This window comes from Bos mutus, chromosome 11 (assembly GCF_027580195.1).
Source record: "Bos mutus isolate GX-2022 chromosome 11, NWIPB_WYAK_1.1, whole genome shotgun sequence".
NCBI classification, from domain to species: Eukaryota; Metazoa; Chordata; class Mammalia; order Artiodactyla; family Bovidae; genus Bos; species Bos mutus.
This window is the reverse complement of record NC_091627.1, coordinates 57,131,107-57,150,947: the sequence shown is the minus strand read 5'-3', so window position 1 is coordinate 57,150,947 and position 19,841 is coordinate 57,131,107. Positions and strand designations below refer to the sequence as shown.

At 46.2% G+C, this 19,841-nt stretch overlaps 1 protein-coding gene across 2 annotated transcripts in view; it reads right to left on the bottom strand.

Annotated features, from left to right (window-relative positions):
- The window catches only part of TCF7L1 (transcription factor 7 like 1), a 202,993-nt gene that overhangs the window by 27,203 nt on the left and 155,949 nt on the right, over window positions 1-19,841 (bottom strand). For both annotated transcript variants that reach the window (XM_070379413.1, XM_070379414.1), the window contains exon 4: window positions 743-826. In XM_070379413.1, the coding sequence (XP_070235514.1) occupies window positions 743-826 (84 nt within the window). The remainder of the gene's footprint in view (window positions 1-742; window positions 827-19,841) is intronic.

The window sequence follows — 19,841 nt, the reverse complement described above, 5'->3', positions numbered from 1 at the left end:
AATTTTACAGAATTAAGTTTTAGAAGCATCATATATTCCAAGGTCTCCCTTCTACCTGTGTGCTCTGTGTTTCTGAGACTCACTGCACTAGAACAACACTAGTCAGCTTGTGGGGCATGTGGGTTGCCCCAAGCTCCTAAGAAAGCCTGGGAAAGAGGGATACAGGGTCCTAGCTGGGAGCATCTCCTAGCCCATCAATTTCAGTCTGTTGCAAGCCCTGAGATGAGGAGACAGATCCCACTGCACCTTCTCCCAGGACCCTCCAGACCCTCCTTTGTGACCGTGTCGCCTCGGACATTGGTAGAAAGACGTTGGTTGCCTCTAGGGATTTTTGTTTGCATATATTTTAATTGATTCTTTCCTATAACATCCTGTACAGAACAGCCTCTTCAACTGTTGCTGTGCAGCTCCGAAGAGGAAGTGAGGGCTGTGAACCGAGCTCTAGTGGGAGAGAGAGAACTGAGCTGCCAAGGTGGAGGGCCGGCGGAGGAGGACCAATACAAGCCAGGGGCAGGGCTGGCATTTCTGAGCTCATGACATCCTGGGTGGTGTGTGCGTGTACCGAGGTGGTAGTGGTAGAGTGGTAGGGACATGCAAAGGCAACACTCTAACTGCTGCACTCCTGACCGTCTGGCTCACACACTTGGGGCAACGCTGCTAGACCTTCGGGAAGGTGGAGGCAGTGATATGGGACAAGGTCAGTGAGAGTGTCCCTTCTGTGCTTTAAGAAGAACAGACTTACCAAGTGTGCTGGGGACGGTGACCGGGCGTCCTTGACTGTGGCGCTGGCGGGGACATCGAGGAGCGGCCATTTCATCTGCAGGTACTACACAGGGGACAGAAAACAATGTGGCTGGTGAGAGGGGGCCACGCAAGAGCTCCACGTGAGCTGGAGCCAGGGGCTGGGGGGCAGACACCAAGCTTCATTTGACCTGCGTGCTCCTTACTGGGTCAGTGTCCAGAGATCGGAGCAGAGTAGAGCATATATCGACACCGCTACCGCCACCAGCCCCTGCATCATTTTGGGGTAAATACGTGACAGCACAACTAACCAAAGTATAATATTCAAAGCCCCTACTGCTGAGAGTCATTAGGTGTGAGACAGCAAGACTCGTCAAGGGACCCAGGGCTCCAAGACGGTGATCCTGCCTGTTCAGTTCCATCTCTCACAGCATCACACACAACACTCCCCAGGAAACAGCCTCTCCAGAGCAATCTGGGGAATGAAGGAATACAAACGATCTGCCTGACACCTCCAGGGTCACGGGGAATATCTGTCCTTATTAAGGATGTGGATCTTTACTTCGCTGTAGTGTTTCTTGATCTTGAAAAGATTTCCCAGTATCCTGCCCTCTCCCATGCATCACTGCAAAAACGCCAACCAAACAGTCCCTAACACACACACACACACACACTCACACATGCACTTTAAATGAAAAGTGATTAACACCAGCCTAGTAGTCTTGGGCAAGAGCCTGGGAGAGAGTGGGTAGAGAGGCAGTGAGCGGCTCTGGAGTCGGGTGTTCATGGGCTCAGGTTCTCACTCTGCTGATTATGCTGTGTAACCCTGGATAAGTGTCTTAACAACTCTGAACCTCAGTTTCTTCATCCATAGAGCAAGGTGATTATCACTAACTTGACAGGTTGTTGGAAGGATTAGGGACAATGTCAAGTCTTGAACACAATCCTGTGCCCATGGATGGCGTTTGATAAATGGCAGCTATTATTTTCATAAGCAAACCATTAATCTTTGCCGGGAGCAAAACACACATGCTGGCTTAGTGTCAACACTGATACAGTGCTTCTGGGCAGCAGACCAGCCTTGCAGGCTCTTTGCAGAATTCTTGAGGTTACTTTGAAAATTTGAGCCCTCATGGGAAGTGATGGCTCCAGGAAATGTTTCCCCAGGGAGACAGAAAGAAGTCTTTGAATTACCCCCTTGCTTCAGTTTTGGGACTGGGGAATAAAATCATGACTTGGCCTTGAGCTCTGAGCAGAGGTCAGGAAAGGAGGTTGGGTAGTACCCCTTTGCTCTCCATCAACCACAAAAATATGACTGAGAGGGCAGGGGCTGGACTTGCCACAAGGTGTCCACAGGCAGGAATCACAACCCAAGGACACATTAGCTAAGGCCCAGGGAGTGGACAGACAGCAGCTGGGGTGGGCCAAGTGGGCCCGGCCATGGGAGGTGGAAATGAATGGGGACCTCGTGAATAAGGACAGGTCCACTCTGAGCCCTCTGGTCTCCTGCCTCTCCCCCAGCTGAGTGTCATCTTGTCCCTACCTTCTGCCTATCTTATTTGCTTCCTTCCTTTACACCCCCACTCATTTATTTCCCTTCTCAGAGCCTACATTTCCTAGATGAACTAACTGCGATTTAAATGCCTTTGGCAAGTCAACGGCACTGGACAAATGTATCATTAGTAAAAACTCATTTCCTCAGTGAATAACTTTTGTGCCACCCTGACAGTTTTCACAGCAGACTTACATATGTAAAACAGTTTAACTTCCATGACAACTCTGCTATGACATGCTGGGGTGGCTGTCTTAAACTGCAAGACGAGCTAATGGAAGTAAATTCAGGGTAGATGACTTGCCCACGTTATGAAAAGCTGGAGCTGAGGTCTCTTGACTTCAAATCCCACACTCCTCACCACAACATGATTCATAAAGCTTTTCTTAACACAATCTTCTGGAACATTCCACTGCCCCCCATAGCCTTTTCTTGGCTCTGATGGGTTTTTTTTCTCTCCTTTTATGTCTCAAACAGGGCTGGCCACCCAGAAGCTGAATGAATACATACATGGCAATGTATTACTGTAGGGACTCTTGAGGTGGCCAGAGCTTGCATGTTGAGTACTGATTATCACACTTGTTTCTCTACAACCACAAATACCAGGTGAAGTGTTCCAAATTTACCCCCCGCCACATGAAACACCAGTGTTCCTAAAATCCATCAACTCTTCCAGCATCTGGTTCCCTGTCTACAGTCACGAGGGTCAACACCGAACACTCTTCACTCTTGTTGCTTTCTTAGACACGCATGTTGGGGTGGTGCAGAGGAATTGATCTGAATCCTGATTTGGGACAGTGCTGGAGTTTGGGCTCTTTAAGAATACTATCTGCTTAGCTTATGGGCTGGTAGACATAGCAAGCTTGTAAGATTCTTGCAGTTTCTCAACTGTGGCACCATTGACATTTGGGGCTACAGAATTCTTTGTAGTGGGGGCTATCCTGTGCATTTGAAGATGTTTAGCAGCATCCCTGGCTTCTACCTATTGAATACCAGTAGCACTCACTCTTCTGCCTGGTTATAATAACCAAAAATGTCTCCAGACTTTGCCAAATTTCCAAACTTCACCAAATATCTCTGGGAGGGGCAAAACTGACTATGTATGTATGTGTGTGTGTGTGTATTCTTTTTCATTATAGGTTATTATAAGATATCGAATATAACTCCCTGTGCTGGACAGTAGGACTCTGTCTATTTTGTACATGGCAGTCTGTATCGGCTACTCCCAAGTTCCTAATTTAGCCCTCTCCCACCCCCTTTCCCTTTTGGTGACCATAAGTTTATTTTCTATGTCTGTGAGTCTGTTTAGTTTTGTAAGTAAGTTCATTTGTATCATATTGTAGATTTCCATATAAGGGATATCATATACTATTTGTCTTTGTCTGAGTTACTTCACTTACTATGATAATATCTAAGGTCCATCTATATTGCTGCAAATAGCATTGTTTTATTATTTTTTATGGCTGAGTAATATTTCATCGTGGGCTTCTTAGGTGGCTCGGGTAAAGAATCTGCTCAGGTAAAGAGCAGGTTTGACCCTGGGTTGGAAAGATCCCCCAGAGAAGGAAATGGCAACCCACTCCAGTATTCTTGCCTAGAAAATCCCATGAACAGAGGAGCCTGGTTGGCTATAGTCCATGGGGCTGAAAAGAGTCAGACATGACTTAGCAACTGAACAACAACAACAATATTCCATAGTGTATATGTACCACATCCTCTTTATCCATTTATCTGTCAACGGATGTTAAGGTTGCTGCCTTGTCTTGGCTACTGTAAATAGTGCTGCTATGAATGTGGGGGTGCATGTATCTTTTCAAATTACAGTTTTCTCCAGATATATGCCTAAGGAGTAGGATTGCTGGATCATAAGGTAACTCTGTTTTTAGTTTTTTCCAGAGTAGCTGCTCCAACTTACATTCCCACCAACACTGAGGGATTCCTTTCCCGCACACAGGGCCCACTCTCACTCACTAATTATAACTGAAACCTGGAAGCTTGGAGGGTGGCTAAAGATCTTTAGCCTGGTCCACCGCTGAAGTCTGGCTCCTTACAGATCAGTCAGGCAGCTGTGGAGAGGGGGTTCTGGGAATAGTATGCATCTTTGCAGGACCCTTCCAGCTCCAGCCGATCAAGGAGGTTGAGGGTATGGCACATGGGCGTGCCTGTGTTCAGAAACAGTTCATTCCAAAAGGTAGGGAAATGGAGGGCTGTTGTTTCCCTCTTTCTACTCTTTGGCTTTTTTTTTTTTTTTTTTAAGATTTTGAAACCAGTGGTGGGGGTAAGGAGTGGGGAGAGACCTGTAAGAGCTGGAGCCCCTGTAGCTTGGTGTCATGGAATATCTCTGCATCATAATTCTGAAGAAAGGAGCGTTCTAAAGGGACAGCTGAGCTTCTCAGCACCACAGGTTGGGAGAGAAGGAGCCAGCAACACCCCCTTGTAAGCCTTCCCAACCGCATCCCCAGACCTTTGGAGGTGCTGTGCACTCCTAAACTCCTAAGTCAGGCTCAGCCCGATGTTCAGTGGAAATAAATCTCTCTTGGCTGTAATTCTCATGTGCGAGCGGCCAGCCCCACAGGGCTCATCACTCATTGGTGGAGAACATGTTCTTGGGGATTAAGAGATGTGTGGCTGAGCCTAGATGCTCTGCATAGTGATGGCATGTGGACAAATGAAAACTGCTGGTTTCTCCAAGCCCAGCCTAAGCTCCGTCCAACTGGCCACAGCTGGCTCCTGACCAGTGTATCATGGTCGGACTTCAGCACCTCCCTACTAGGGGATGCTCACTGGGATGGAGCACAAGGGACCTGTGGGGCCTCAATGCACCGATGGCCAAGCAACAGCAAGAGTCATCGCTTATGGGATAAGCACTCTCTTTTGTGTCAAAAAAACAGAAAGAATGGTGAGGACCCAAATGGTGAGGACTGCTAACCCTCAATTTACAAATGCTACTTAACATGCTGCTGTGTGCGGTGACTCTCTGAGACAGGCTAGGTAGGCAGCTTTCCAATCTTATTGAATCTGGGAAACTCTTTTCCGTGTGTGAGGGTTCCATGGAACACACTTGAAGTTGTTAAAGTGTTTTTTTAAAAAATTTTCTTTTCTTTTGGCTGGGCCATGCAGCATGTAGGATCTTAGTTCCCCAACTAGGTATCGAACTGGTGCCCCCGGCATTAGAAATGTGGAGTCTTAGCCACTGAACCACCAGGGAAGTTTCCTGTCTCTACTTTTTTATAGTTGATTTACAATGTTGCATCAGTTTCAGGTGTATAGCACAGTGATTCAGTTATACACACACATATACATATATATATATAGGAAGATCTGCTATTGTGGTATTGTGGTTCAGTTAAGTAGAGTGAGGCTGTGGTTTAGAATGTGTCTTTATGTTAAGGAAGGATGATTCTATTCCTATTTTCAAATCTCTTTCACTGGGGCAGATGTTGACTTCTCTTAGGATCTACCGAAAAGGTGGTTTCTCTCACTTGACTCAGACTGGAGATTATACCTAGAAACAGATTTCCTTACACTGAAGCACCCTTGCATTCTCCAGGTAAATCCTATTCGATCACAGGGGTTTGTTTGTACTTGTATGTATTGTGGAATGCTAAACATGAATATTTTCAGATTTTTACTTCTATATTCTTAAGTGAGACTGAATAGTTTTCTTTCCTTCCTCCCTTGCTGACGTCTTTATCAAATGTTGCTATCAGCACTGCCTGCCTGTGGGCTTGGTTGCATCTGACTCTTTGCAACCCCATGGGCTGTAGCCTGCCTGGTTCCTCTGTCTGTAGAATTCTCCAGGCAAGAATACTGGAGTGGGTTACCATGCCCTTCTCCAGGGGACCTTCCTGACCAGGGATCGAACCTGCATCTCTTACGTCATTGGCAGGCAGGTTCTTTACCACTAGTGCCAGCTGGGAAGCCCCGCTATCAGTGTTATTTTGGCCTTATTATTTATAAAGGGTGCTCCTGCTCTTTTTCTGAATGTTCTGGGATCCTTTCAGTATCTCGGGCCCCTCCCCAGGCCCCTTCCATGGGGATAGCCCTTGGCCAGGTGGGCAGGGGCTTTCTTGGTGGCTCAGACAGTAAAGAATCCACCTGCAACTTGGGAGACCTGAGTTCTATCCCTGGGTTGGGAAGATTCCCTGGAGGAGGGCATGTCAACCCACTCCAATATTCTTTCCTAGGAAATCCTAGGGACAGAGGAGCCTGGCAGGCTATAGTCCATGAGGTCACAAAGAGTCAGTTACAACTGAACAATTAAGCCACAGCACAGGTGGGCAGTTTCCGCTCAGGTCCAGCCTGGGGAAGGGTCCCTGTGTAGGGTCTCTCACTGGAGAACCGGAGCCCTCCTCCTGGAGGAAGGTGGGGCGCTGGGCCCGCAGAACTGTGTTGTGCCTGGAGACCGTGCAGCAGATTAATTGCAGCTGTGCCCTGGAATTTCCCCAGCACACAAATCTTCATGATGCAAAACAGCTGGGAGGAAATCCCAGCATGCCCTGTCCAGAGGCAGAACTGCCAATGAGCGCTGGAGATTAACCCTCTGCCTCCCAGAAGGTAGGGACAGCTCCTTCCCCACCAGGCCCCCCAGTTCCAAACTTGCTGTGTTAGAGACAGGACACTCAGGACTCTTGGCAACGCCCACATTCTCCCCATCTAAGTGTTCTCACAGAAAACCCTGTAAGCAGGTCCAGGCAAGAGAGGAAGCTAAGCCTCATGGTACAGACGCAACATCAGTGTTCCCAGTTAGGGGCTCCTTACAGCCGGAAGCCAGAAGGCAAGTCAGCTTCACTCCACCAAATGCCTCTTCTCCTTGTGGGGAGGGACAGACTTGGCACAGAAAGAAAGGGCCCCTGTCTCTACCTTTCCTGTCTCATGGTTTTCATGTGTTGGATCAGAAGCTCATCAGCTTAGGTGACCAGTCTTTCCTACCTCTCTGGTCCCTCATGGTGAATGAAGATTCTGGGACACTAGAATTGGGCTCCTTTTAATACAGAGAAGACCTTCCCAAGCCTCCCTCCCAGATCATATGGTGGGCCAGCCATCCAGGAACACAGGCCAGAGACCCAACCCTGAAGGCAGATGGCCATCCACTCTCCGATCCCTTTTAAAGGTGATTTTTAACATCAAGAATTGTATTATAGGGATTTCCCTGGTGGTCCAGTGGCTAAGATACCACACTCCCAAAGCAGGATGCCTGGGTTTGATCTCTGGTCAGGGAACTAGATCCCACACACTGCAACTAAGAGTATGCATGCTGTAACAAAAAAAATACAAGCTGGATTTGGAGAAGGCAGAGGAATCAGAGATCAAATTGTCAATATCCGCTGGATCATAGAAAAAGCAAGAGAATGCCATAAAAACATCTACTTCTGCTTAATGACTATGCTAAAGCCTTTGACTGTATGGATGACAACAGACTGTGGAAAAATTCTTAAAGAGATGAGAATACCAGACCACCTTACCAGCCTTCTGAGAAACCTGTATGCAGGGCAAGAAGCAACAGTTAGAACAAGACATGGAACAATGGACTGGTTCCAAACTAGGAAAGGAGTACGTCCAGACTATATATTGTCACCCTGCTTGTTGAACTTACATGAGGAATATATCATGAGAAACGCTGGGCTGGATGGAGCACAAGCTGGAATCAAGATTGCTGGGAGAAATATCAATAACCTCAGATATGCAGATGACACCACCCTAATGCCAGAAAGCAAAGAAGAACTAAAGAGCCTCTTGATGAAGGTGAATGAGAAGAGTGAAAAAGCTGGCTTAAAACCCAACATTCAAAAAACAAAGATCATGGCAACCAGTCCCATCATTTCATGGCAAACAGATGGGAAACAAATGGAAACAGTGACAGATTTTCTTTTCCTTTTTTTTTTTTTTTAAGATTTTATTTTCTTAGGCTCCAAAATCACTGTGGATGGTGACTGTAGCCAAAAGACGTTTGTTCCTTGGAAGAAAAGCTATGACAAACCTAGACAGTGTATTAAAAAGCAGAGACATCACTTTGCCAACAAAGGTCCATATATCAAAGCTATGGTTTTTCCAGTAATTATGTATGGATGTGAGAGTCGGACCATAAAGAAGGCTGAGCGCAGAAGAATAGATGGTTTCGAATTGTGGCGCTGCAGAAGACTTTTGAGAGTCCCTTGGACAGCAAGGAGATCAAACCAGTTAATGTTAAAGGAAATCAACCCTGAATATTCATTGGAAGGACTGATGCTGAAGCTGAAGCTCCAGTACTCTGGCAACCTTATGCAAAGAGCCGATTCATTGGAAAAGACCCTGATGCTGGGAAAGATTGAGGGCAGGAGGAGAAGTGGGTAACAGAGGATGAGATGGTTGAGTGGCATCTTTAACTCAATGGACATGAGTTTGAGCACACTCCAGGATAGTGAAGGACAGGGAAGCCTGGCGTGCTGCAATTCATAGGGTCGCAGAGAGTCAGACATGACTGAGCGACTGAACAACAACAAAACTAAAAAAGATCCTACACGCCACAATGGAAGATCAAAGATCCTGAGTACTGCAACTAAGACCTGGAACAGCTGAATTAAAAAACAAAGTCACTGAAAAAGATAAAATGAAAGAAGTAGAAAAACTGGCTTCCCCAGTGGCTCAGTGGTAAAGAATATGCGTGCAATGCAGGAGACACCGGAGACCCAGGTTTGATTGTTGGGTTGGAAGATCCCCTGGAGGAAGAAATGGCAACCCACTCCAGTATTCTTGCCTGGAAAGTCCCATGGAAAATGAGCCTCGTGGGCTATACTCCATGGGGTTGCAAAGAGTCAGACACGATTGAGCGACTGAGCATGCATTAGAAGAACTGGTTCCCAAACTTGATGGATTAGACACAGTTCCAGGAGCAAAGTATAAAAAAGGTTTACACTCTTATCCTTTATTTCCTTTCTCTATAGATGACTAGTTTCTGCATCTGCTTAATTTTCTGAATAGCACTAAACCCCCAATACAACCACCTTTTTTGGTTTTGCTCAAGTGTAGATGGCTGTGTTCCTTCTTGAAGTTTTGTTGATAGGTGAGTTGTTACAAATAAATCCAATTAATACATCTATAAAGCCCTATGATAAGTGACTTTTCAACTTAATATGACAGACCCAATTTTCCTTGGAAAAGTTATTTAGAACCACATGTGGCTAGTGTTTTAAGCCAGGGAAGGGAATTTTGTCTCTATAGCACCTGTCACAGCAACTTAGTCAATAAATATTTTTGGAGCCCTTCTGTGCACTGGCAGCAGAGGGGCTCCAAGAACATTCCATGACTATAGAGTAAACTCAAAAATAAGAGTGGGCTGGCTGGGTTTCAGTTTCCCCATAAGTACCCGTTTCCTGCCCTTTCCCCCAATAATTCCCCTTCTTTCCTGCATGGCCTCAACCTATTCTCTTTCCCTCCCAATTCAGAGAATCTGGCCATTTTGCCTACCAGATTTTTTCTCCTTTTTTTGACCACACCTTGTAGCATGTATGAACTTAGTTCCCCAAACAGGGATCAAACCAGTGCCCCCTACATTGCAAGCACAGATTCTTAACCACTGGACCACCAGGGAACTCCCAAGAGACAGATTTTATTTTCTTGGGTTGAAAAAATCACTGCGGACGGTGACTGCAGCCATGAAATAAAAAGAAGCTTGCTTCTTGGAAGAAAGGCTTTGACAACCCTAGACAGCATATTAAAAAGCAGAGACATCACTTTGCCAACAAAGGTTCATATAGTCAAAGCTATATTTTTTCCAGTAGTCAAGTACAGATATGAGAGTTGGACCATAAAGAAGGCTGAGCACCAAAGAATTGATGCTTTCGAACAGTGGTGCTGGAGAAGACTTTTGAGAGTCCCTTGGATAGCAAGATCAAACCAGTCAGTACTAAAGGAAATCAATCCTGAATATTCATTGGAAGGACTGATGCTGAAGCTCCAAAACTCTGGCTACTTGATGCGAAGAGCCAACTTACCGGGAAAGACCCTGATGCTGGGAAAGATTGAGGGCAGGAGGAAAAGGGGGTGACAGAGGATGAGATGGTTAGATAGTATCATTGACTCAATGGATATTGAGCAAACTCCAGGTAATAGTGGAGGACAGAGGAGCCTGGCGTGTTGCAGTCCATGGGGTTGCAAAGAGACGGACAGGACCTAGCAACTGAACAACACCAGAGCTGAAGAAAGTTGTTTTAAAAAATATCTCTACCAGAGGCCAATTTTTAGTGGTGAAAGGACAGAGCACAAAAGTTTAGAGAGCAGGGTTCCAGACTCTCTCTAACCTCTCTGAACTAGGTCGTCTCACCTTTTAAAATGAGACTGTTTCACTTCATCAGCCTGAAGCTTGGGACCCAAACCAGATGGCCTTCTATGGAAGAGAAATCAAATGCTCGTCTAAAGCACAGGGCGTGCCAGGGAGTGGAGCCTGAGTTGAGGGGCTCAAATCTGACCCCCACTTCCGAGCTGTGTTCCTAAGGACGTTTCTTGACCTTGAATAACCTCTGCTTTCTCGCCAGTAAAATGGGAATAAAGGGTTTTTTATTTACAGGAATGGTCACCCAGGAGAGGACCAAGGTCGGGCACATGACACACTCTCAGGAAATATGTGTTTAGTCACTAAAATGTAGTAATTTTTGTGCAATGAGCCTCTTACCCGCACTTTTCCCAGGGGCAGGGAAGAGCTAATTAATAGGATTCAGCCCCTCACTCATCTCCAGGTGCTCTGTGGGGAGCGATCCTGTATGGGTAAATGTTTAACAACTGGCTGTCTAAGCGAAAACAGAAAGATGAAGCCTGCTTTGCAGCACTTGCTTGTATTCATAGTGAAAATCTTCCCACTGTGGCTGACTGTGAGCTCCCACGGTGAGTCGCCAACTGCAGGGTGGGGAAGAGATGCTTATGATTGGCTGGGGCTGCTTGCTGTGTCCACAGGTGGTGGGAGGCTGCCATGTGTGGTTCTCAGCTGAAGTGGTCTTGAGGGAGAGCGGGACACTCAACCAGGCACGTCTTCCTGACTGCAGTGTCCTCCTTCTGGAGGGAGCAGGGGAACTCTGTCCCCAGAGCTATGGGGGCTCCCACTCTGTGAAGGGGCCTCTGGGACGGAGACCTGGGCTTTCCAGAAGAGTCAGAATCAAACTGCTTTTAGGTCCTCATTTCCAAGTCTGGAGTTACGCATCTCCTGTGTCCTATGTACCCTCTTGCAGTGACTTTTACCTTGTGTCTGCTGGGCCCAGGAGCTTCCCTGGTGACTCAGCGGTAAAGAATATGCCTCCAATGCAGGAGCCACAGGAGATGTGGGTTCAGTCCCTGGGTTGGAAAGATTCCCTGGAGGAGGGCATGACTACCCACTCCAATATTCTTTTTTTTTTTTTTTTTCACTCCAATATTCTTGCCTGGGGAATCCCATGGACAGAGGAGCCTGGCGGGCTATAATCCATGGGGTCGCAAAGAGCCTGACACAATGGAAGCGACTTAGCATGCAAGCATGCTGCTGGGCCCAGGCAGTTTCTGTGCTCACTGCCTGACAATGGATACATCATAGAGAAAGAAGCTTCTTCACAGGGACTTGTGTTGAAGACCTGGCCATCTGTTCCCTGGGCAGACCCCTGCCTGACCCCTTCTCTCCCTCTGGCTCTGGTCTTGCTGTGGCCACGTCTGGTATACACCGACAGTGAACCCCTGCCTCCAGGTACAATCATCTGCCACGGCCCTGCTATGGCCTCTGCCCGTGCACCACCATCATGCGCACGTGGGGCTGATCACACACCCGCACACGCAGAGCTGCCTCATTCTCTTAATGGCCTGCGCTGTCCACAGCATGAAGGTAACACAACCTTCTAACCAGCTGCATAGTCGTAGACATACAGGTGCTTCCCAGTCTTTTGCCACCATGAATATCCTCATCACATTGCTCATGTCTGAGTACAGTTGTAGGACCTATTTCCAGTTGAGAGGGAACTGCTAGGTCAAAGGTATGCACCTTTGGCTTTTTAAAAAAATATTTATTTTATTTGGCTACTCTGTATCTTAGTTGTAGCACATAGGATCTCTTAATTGTGGCATGTGAGATCTAGTTCCTGGACCAGGGATCGAAACCCGGTCCCCTGAATTGGAAGCACAGAGTCTTAGCCGCTGGACCAGCAGGGAAGTCCCTGGACCCCTGGCTTTTGGAGAGTATTACCAAAGACCTCCCTGTCTACACCCTTACCAGCAATGCACAAGGGAGCTCATCTCCCCAAGCCCCTGCCCACATAGTGTTATTCAATGTAATGATCTTTGCCAGGTGGACAGGTGAAAAACACGAGCTCACCATAGTTTCCATTTGCATTTCTCTTATAAGTGAGGCTGGGAATTGTCATCTGGACAGGTACTGATTTGAAGGACAGAAAAAACGTGTGCAGCCAAAAAGGGCTTTACAGTCTATGGGGGGAGGGGGGTGGTGGTGGGCGGGGGCAGAGAAAGGGTGAGAGTGCGAAATGAGCAGGGGTAGTGGAAGGTGGGAGGAGGCCTAGGAGAGGGTCTCTGGGGTTCCTCGTAGTTCCAGAGAACTGTGCAGTCTTTGTTGTATTCGACTTTCACTAGGGAGGGAGGAGGGCAGGTCTGATGGGAGATGAGGGCGTGGTCTGCGGGGTGTGGACGTGTGCAAAGGCAGAGGGCAGCCCAGGAAGCCGCTGCCACTTCCACTTCCCACCCATCTGGTTACTACCAGGCCCCTGAAGACCTGAGAAGGAAAATAAAGGCAACTGGCTTTTTATCTGCCAAATTCTATGGACATCTCTGGGGAAACACATTTCCTGCCCATAAGCCCTCTCCCATTTTGGCTCCTGTGGTTCCAGGCTCTGTGTGCCCCCTGGTTGGTCTACACTTATTGACCTACATAAATGTCTTGGGCAAACTGTTCAATGAGTAAAGCCAGCTGTGGAACCAGAAGGAGAGTCACGGAAATGTTCTCACTGGGTTTTAGCATTTCGGGCAATTTTACTTTCTTCTTTGTGCTTTTCTTACTCATTTGACATTTCCACAAAGCCTGGCAGGTGTGGTCCATGGGGTTGCAAAGAGTCAGACATGGCCGAGCAACTAAGCACAGCACAGCATGCAGCATATAGTATACTACTGAAATAGTAAGCAAAGCTATGAATATAATAGCAACTCTAGATTATTTTCATCCCCCAAAATTGCACCTTCAGTTTCCCCAACTAGAAACCCCCAAATCCACCACCTTAACGCCTTCAGCCACCTCCCCTATCTCCTGTTGGCTACCAAGTTCCATGGATCCTGAGCATCTTTCTAGATTCTAGGGTTCAGGTTCTCCCTATTTCATAGCTAGGCCACTGCAGGATCTGCATCTGGTCTCCTGGCTCCTGTTCAGTGTTGGCTTGACTATCCAGGAGGCGGGCCTTTTCAGGTGGCCAGTGGTAAAGAACCCGGCTGCTGATGCAGCAGACCCAGGTTCGATCCCTGGGTCAGGAAGATCCACTGGAGGAAGAAATGGCAACCCTCTCCAATATTCTTGCCAGAATAATTGCATGGACAGAGAAAGGGGTGGAGTGTGGGCTACAGGGCATTTGGCCCCAGACTGACAAAAATGTCTGGTGTCCACATCAAAGAATAGGTTGTTGGATGGAGACTAAGGGGTCCCAGTCTTCCTCCACAGTGTCAACAATGCTTCTGTCTTTCTACTCATCTCTTCCAGCTCACCCTTCACTGGCCCTCCAGAAATATCTTTCTAAAACATTTTCAGTGCCCATAAATGCGTGCTTAATTGTGTCCGACTCTGTGAACCCATAGGCTGTAGCCCACCAGGGTCCTATATCCATGGGATTTCCCAGGCAAGAATACTGGAACGGGTTGCCATTCCCTTCTCCAGGCAGATTCTTTACTGTCCGAGCCACCAGGGAAACCTTCTAAAACATAAAACTATGCTATTTAAAACTAGCAGATGGCTTCTCATTCTTACACAACTGCCTACTTGTACTTATAAAACTGACCAAGAGGCAGCAAAAGCTCTGTGCAAAACACTCCATAGATGTTTAATGGTTACCTCCTCTATCAGGTGGTGGTTTATGTGCATGATATGTCACAGGGGAGATTTTTTTTTAAAGGCGTATAAACAACTGGAATATAAGTCAGCAGATGACAGGTTCAGAGAAGAGGACTGCAGGGGGTAGAATTCTCATGGAAACGCTGAAGACTTCACACAGGAGATGGCATCTGAGCTGGGGCATGCGGCAGAATACACTTCTGCAGTCACTTAGTTGTGAAAGCACTTTAGTTAATTCATTTGATGTTGCTGATCCTTGGATATGGATAAAGCAGATGCTATCATTCTCATTTTAAAGATGGAGAGGGACATTCCTGGCGATCCAGTGGTTAAGACTCTGAGCTCTCAATGCAGAGGGTGAGGGTTCAATCCCTCGTTGGGGAACTAAGATCCTGCATGCTATGTGGTACTGCCAATTTTTTTTTTGCCACTTTATTTTTTAATTGAAGGATAATTATAGAATTTTGCTGTTTTCTGTCAAACATCAACAAGAATCAGCCATAGGTACAGCCATGTCCCCTCCCTCCTGAGCCTCCCCTCCCTCCAGAGCCTCCCTCCCCATCCCACCCCTCTAGATTTTTCACAGAGCTCCTGTTTGAGTTCCCTGAGTCATATAGCAAATTCCCATTGGCTGGCTATTTTACATATGGTACTGTAAATTTCCATGTTATTCTCTCCATACATCTCACTCTTTCCCTCCTCCCTCTCTGCTGTGTCCATAGGTCTGTTCTCAACCACTGCTGCCCTAAAAATAAATTCATCAGTGCCATCTTTCTAGATTCTATATATATGTGTCAGTATATGGTATTTACATTTCTCTTTCTGACTTGCTTCACTCTGTATAATAGGTTCTAGACTCAAATGTATTCCTTTTTATGGCTGAGTAGTATTCCACTGTATATATGTACCACAGCTTCTTTATTCATTCATCTGTCGATGGACATCTAGATTGCTTCCATGTTCTAGCTGTTGTAAATAGTGCTGCAATGAACACTGGGATACATGTGTCTTTTTCAATTTTGGTTTCCTCAGGGTATACGCCTAGGAGTGGGACTGCTGGGTCATATGGAGGTTTTATTCCTTTTTTTTTTTTTTAAAGGAATCTCCATACCATCTTCCATAAAGACCATGTCAACTTACATTCCCACCAGCAATGCAAGAGGGTTCCCTTTTCTCCACACCCTCTCCAGCATTTATTATTTGTAGACTTTTTGATGACGGTCATTCTGACTGGTGTGAGGTGGTATCTCATTGTAGTTTTGATTTGCATTTCTCTAATGATGAGCGATGTTGAGCATCTTTTCACGTGTTTGTTAGTCATCTGTATGTTTCCTTTGGAGAAATGTCTGTTTAGGTCTTTTTCCCACTTTATGATTGGGTTGTTTGTTTTTCCCGTATTGAGTTATATGAGCTGCTTGTATATTTTGAAAATTAATTCTTTGTCAGTTGTTTCATTGGCTATTATTTTCTCCCATTCTGTGGGTTGTCTTTTCTTTTAAGTTTAATTAGGTCCCACTTGTTTATTTTGTTTAAAAAGAAAGAACCTTCCTTCCTGGGACTTCCCTGGCAATCCAGTGGTTAAGACTTAGCCTTGCACGGTCTCTGTGTCAACCTGGAGAGGTGGGATGGGGAGGGAGATGGAAGGGAGGTTCAAGAGGGAGGGGATATATGTATACCTACAGGAGACAGGGATCAAGACCATCCCCATGGAAAAGAAATGCAAAAAAGCAAAATGGCTGTCTGGGGAGGCCTTACAAATAGCTGTGAAAAGAAGAGAAGCAAAAAGCAAAGCAGAAAAGGAAAGATATAAGCATCTGAATGCAGAATTCCAAAGAATAGCAAGGAGAGATAAGAAAGCCTTCCTCAGCGATCAATGCAAAGAAATAGAGGAAAACAACAGAATGGGAAAGACTAGAGATCTCTTCAAGAAAATTAGAGATACCAAGGGAACATTTCATGCAAAGATGGGCTCAATAAAGGACAGAAATGGTATGGACCTAACAGAAGCAGAAGATATTAAGAAGAGCTGGCAGGAATACACAGAAGAACTGTGCAAAAAATATCTTCACGACCCAGATAATCACGATGGTGTGATCACTGACCTAGAGCCAGACATCCTGGAATGTGAAGTTAAGTGGGCCTTAGAAAGCATCACTACGAACAAAGCTAGTGGAGGAGATGGAATTCCAGTTAAGCTCTTTCAAATCCTGAAAGATGATGCTGTGAAAGTGCTGCACTCAATATGCCAGCAAATTTGGAAAACTCAGCAGTGGCCACAGGACTGGAAAAGGTCTGTTTTCATTCCAGTCCCAAAGAAAGGCAATGCCAAAGAATGCTCAAACTACCACACAATTGCACTCATCTCACATGCTAGTAAAGTAATGCTCAAAATTCTCCAAGCCAGGCTTCAGCAATACATGAACTGTGAACTTGAGACGGTCAAGCTGGTTTTAGAAAAGGCAGAGGAACCAGAGATCAAATTGCCAACATCCGCTGGATCATCGAAAAAGCAAGAGAGTTCCAGAAAAAAATCTACCTCTGCTTTATTGACTATGCCAAAGCCTTTGACTGTGTGGCTCACAATAAAGTGTGGAAAATTCTTCAAGAGATGGGAATACCAGACCACCTGACCTGCCTCTTGAGAAACCTGTATGCAGGTCAGGAAGCAACAGTTAGAACTGGACATGGAACAACAGACTGGTTCCAAATAGGAAAAGGAGTACATCAAGGCTGTATATTGTCACCCTGTTTATTTAACTTCTTTTTTTTTGTTTGTTTATTTAACTTCTATGCAGAGTACATCATGAGAAACGCTGGGCTGGAAGAAGCACAAGCTGGAATCAAGATTGCCAGGAGAAATATCAATAACCTCAGATATGCAGATGACACCACCCTTATGCCAGAAAGTGAAGAGGAACTAAAAAGCCTCTTGATGAAAGTGAAAGAGGAGAGTGAAAAAGTTGGCTTAAAGCTCAACATTCAGAAAACGAAGATCATGGCATCCAGTCCCATCACTTCATGGGAAATAGATGGGGAAACAGTGGAAACAGTGTCAGACTTTATTTTTTTGGGCTCCAAAATCACTGCAGATGGTGACTGCAGCCATGAAATTAAAAGATGCTTACTCCTTGGAAGAAAAGTTATGACCAACCTATATAGCATATTGAAAAGCAGAGATATTACTTTGCCAACAAAGGTTCATCTAGTCAATCAAGGCTATGGTTTTTCCATTGGTCATGTATGGATGTGAGAATTGGACTGTGAAGAAAGCTGAGTGTCGAAGAATTGATGCTTTTGAACTGTGGTGTTGGAGAAGACTCTTGAGAGTCCCTTGGACTGCAAGGAGATCCAACAAGTCCATTCTGATGGAGATCAGCCCTGGGATTTCTTTGGAAGGAATGATGCTAAAGCTGAAACTCCAGTACTTTGGCCACCTCATGCGAAGAGTTGACTCATTGGACAAGACTCTGATGCTGGGAGGGATTGGGGGCAGGAGGAGAAGGGGACGACAGAGGATGAGATGGCTGGATGGCATCACTGACTCGATGGACGTGAGTCTGAGTGAACTCTGGGAATTGGTGATGGACAGGGAGGCCTGGCGTGCTGGGATTCATGGGGTCGCAAAGAGTCAGACACGACTGAGGGACTGAACTGAACTGAACTGAACTGATGGCTGATTCATTGTTGAGGTCTGACAAAAAACAACAAAATTCTGTAAATTACCCTTCAATTAAAAAATAAATAAAAACAAAACAAAACAAAAACTTAGGCCTCCAGTGCAGGGGTGTGAGTTTGATCTCTGCTCTGGGAGTTAAGATCCCACATGTCTTCTGGCCAAAACATCAAAGGGTAAGACAGAAGCGACATTGTAATAAATTCAATAAAGACTTAAAAAATGGTCCACATAAAAAAAAAATTAAAAAAAAAATAAATATGGGGAAACTGAGTCTGCTGAATTCTCTTGGATTTACTCAAGGTCATAAACTAGTTGATGGTCCAGTTGGCATGGGAAATATGGGGCTTTGGACTTTTATGATATGACTCTGAGAGTACAGGGAATGCTCTCTGTCCTCTAGAGGCTTCCATTTCGTCTTGGAATCTTGGGATTCCCAAGTGGCTCAGTGGTAAAGAATCCACCTACAAATGCAGGAGACACAGGTTCCATCCCTGGGTTGGGAAGATTCCCTGGAGAAGGAAATAGCAATGTACTCCATTATTCTTGCTTGGGAAATCCCATGGACAGAGGAGCCTGGTCGGTTACAGTCCATGGGGGCTCAGAGAGTCGTACACGACTTAGCGACTAAACAACAACAATCTTGGGATAGCAAATATGGACATGGGTGATGCCACACACCCCTGGTGGACCCATGGCAGACACTGTTAATAGATCATGTCACTCTTCCCAATTAATGTTGGGTAAGACCTCAGAATCTTCAACCTAGTACACCAGGCAGCCACTAACACTTGGTTAAAATCCATCTATGAGGTACAGTCTGTTTATTCTGATCTAAGCCTGAAGGTAGATATGGACATTCCGGGTGGCAAGAGGGAGAGGTGGGACCAGGCCTCATGAACATTGCCCTCCTGGTTGGCACAGTGAGAAACTAAGTTCCTAGACAGAGGGGAAGGAGCCACAGACAATACGACTGGACAGCAAGACCAGTAATGACTGCAAAGCCCATTGACCAAAAGCAGGCCTGGGAAATCTGAAGTTTATGGATTTTCCCTGTGGGAGGAGAAGCTGGAAGGCATCCCAGGTATTGAGGAGACAGGAAGCAGGATCTGCGGATAATCAATGGGGAACAGGAAGTGCTTATCTGGGGCCAATAAAGCACACAACACAAAGGAACAGCCAGGCGGGTCAGAGCTGCCTCCCAGAGCACTGAGCTCCAACAGCCTCTCTCCCCAAGTCCTCTCCCTGGCTCCCGCAGGCCCAGCAGCTGGCCAAAATCAACAAATCCTGGGCACCAGGAACTGGGAAATGTCTGAGGAGGTCCCTAAATAGGTAGGCAGCTCTGGGAGAGACCTCGGACCCCACCAGCAAGAGACGATGCTAAGAATAATAATGCCACACCAGCCACCTCTACCCAGTGACTCTTGATAAAAGAGCCAGGAGGCCGGCTCCTGCATCTGACCCTGCTGTGTGTCCTCAAGTGGATTAGTCACATACCTGCTGCTGCTGCTAAGTTGCTTCAGTCGTTGTCTGACTCTTAGCGACCCCATGGACTGCAGCCCACCAGGCTCCTCCATCCATGGGATTTTCCTGGCAAGAGTACTGGAGTGGGGTGCCATTGCCTTCTCTGTAGTCACGTAGAGGGAACCAAAAATGATTTCATATTCATATGGAAGCAAAGGTAGAGGAAATTAGAACAGGATAGTGGGAGGGCTAAGAAAGTAATGTTTTGGGTGGGTATATTTCATTTTGATACTTTATATGCATCATCACAGGGCTTCCCAGATGGCTCGGTGGTAAAGAATTCACCAGCCAGTGCAGGAGAGATGCGTTCAATC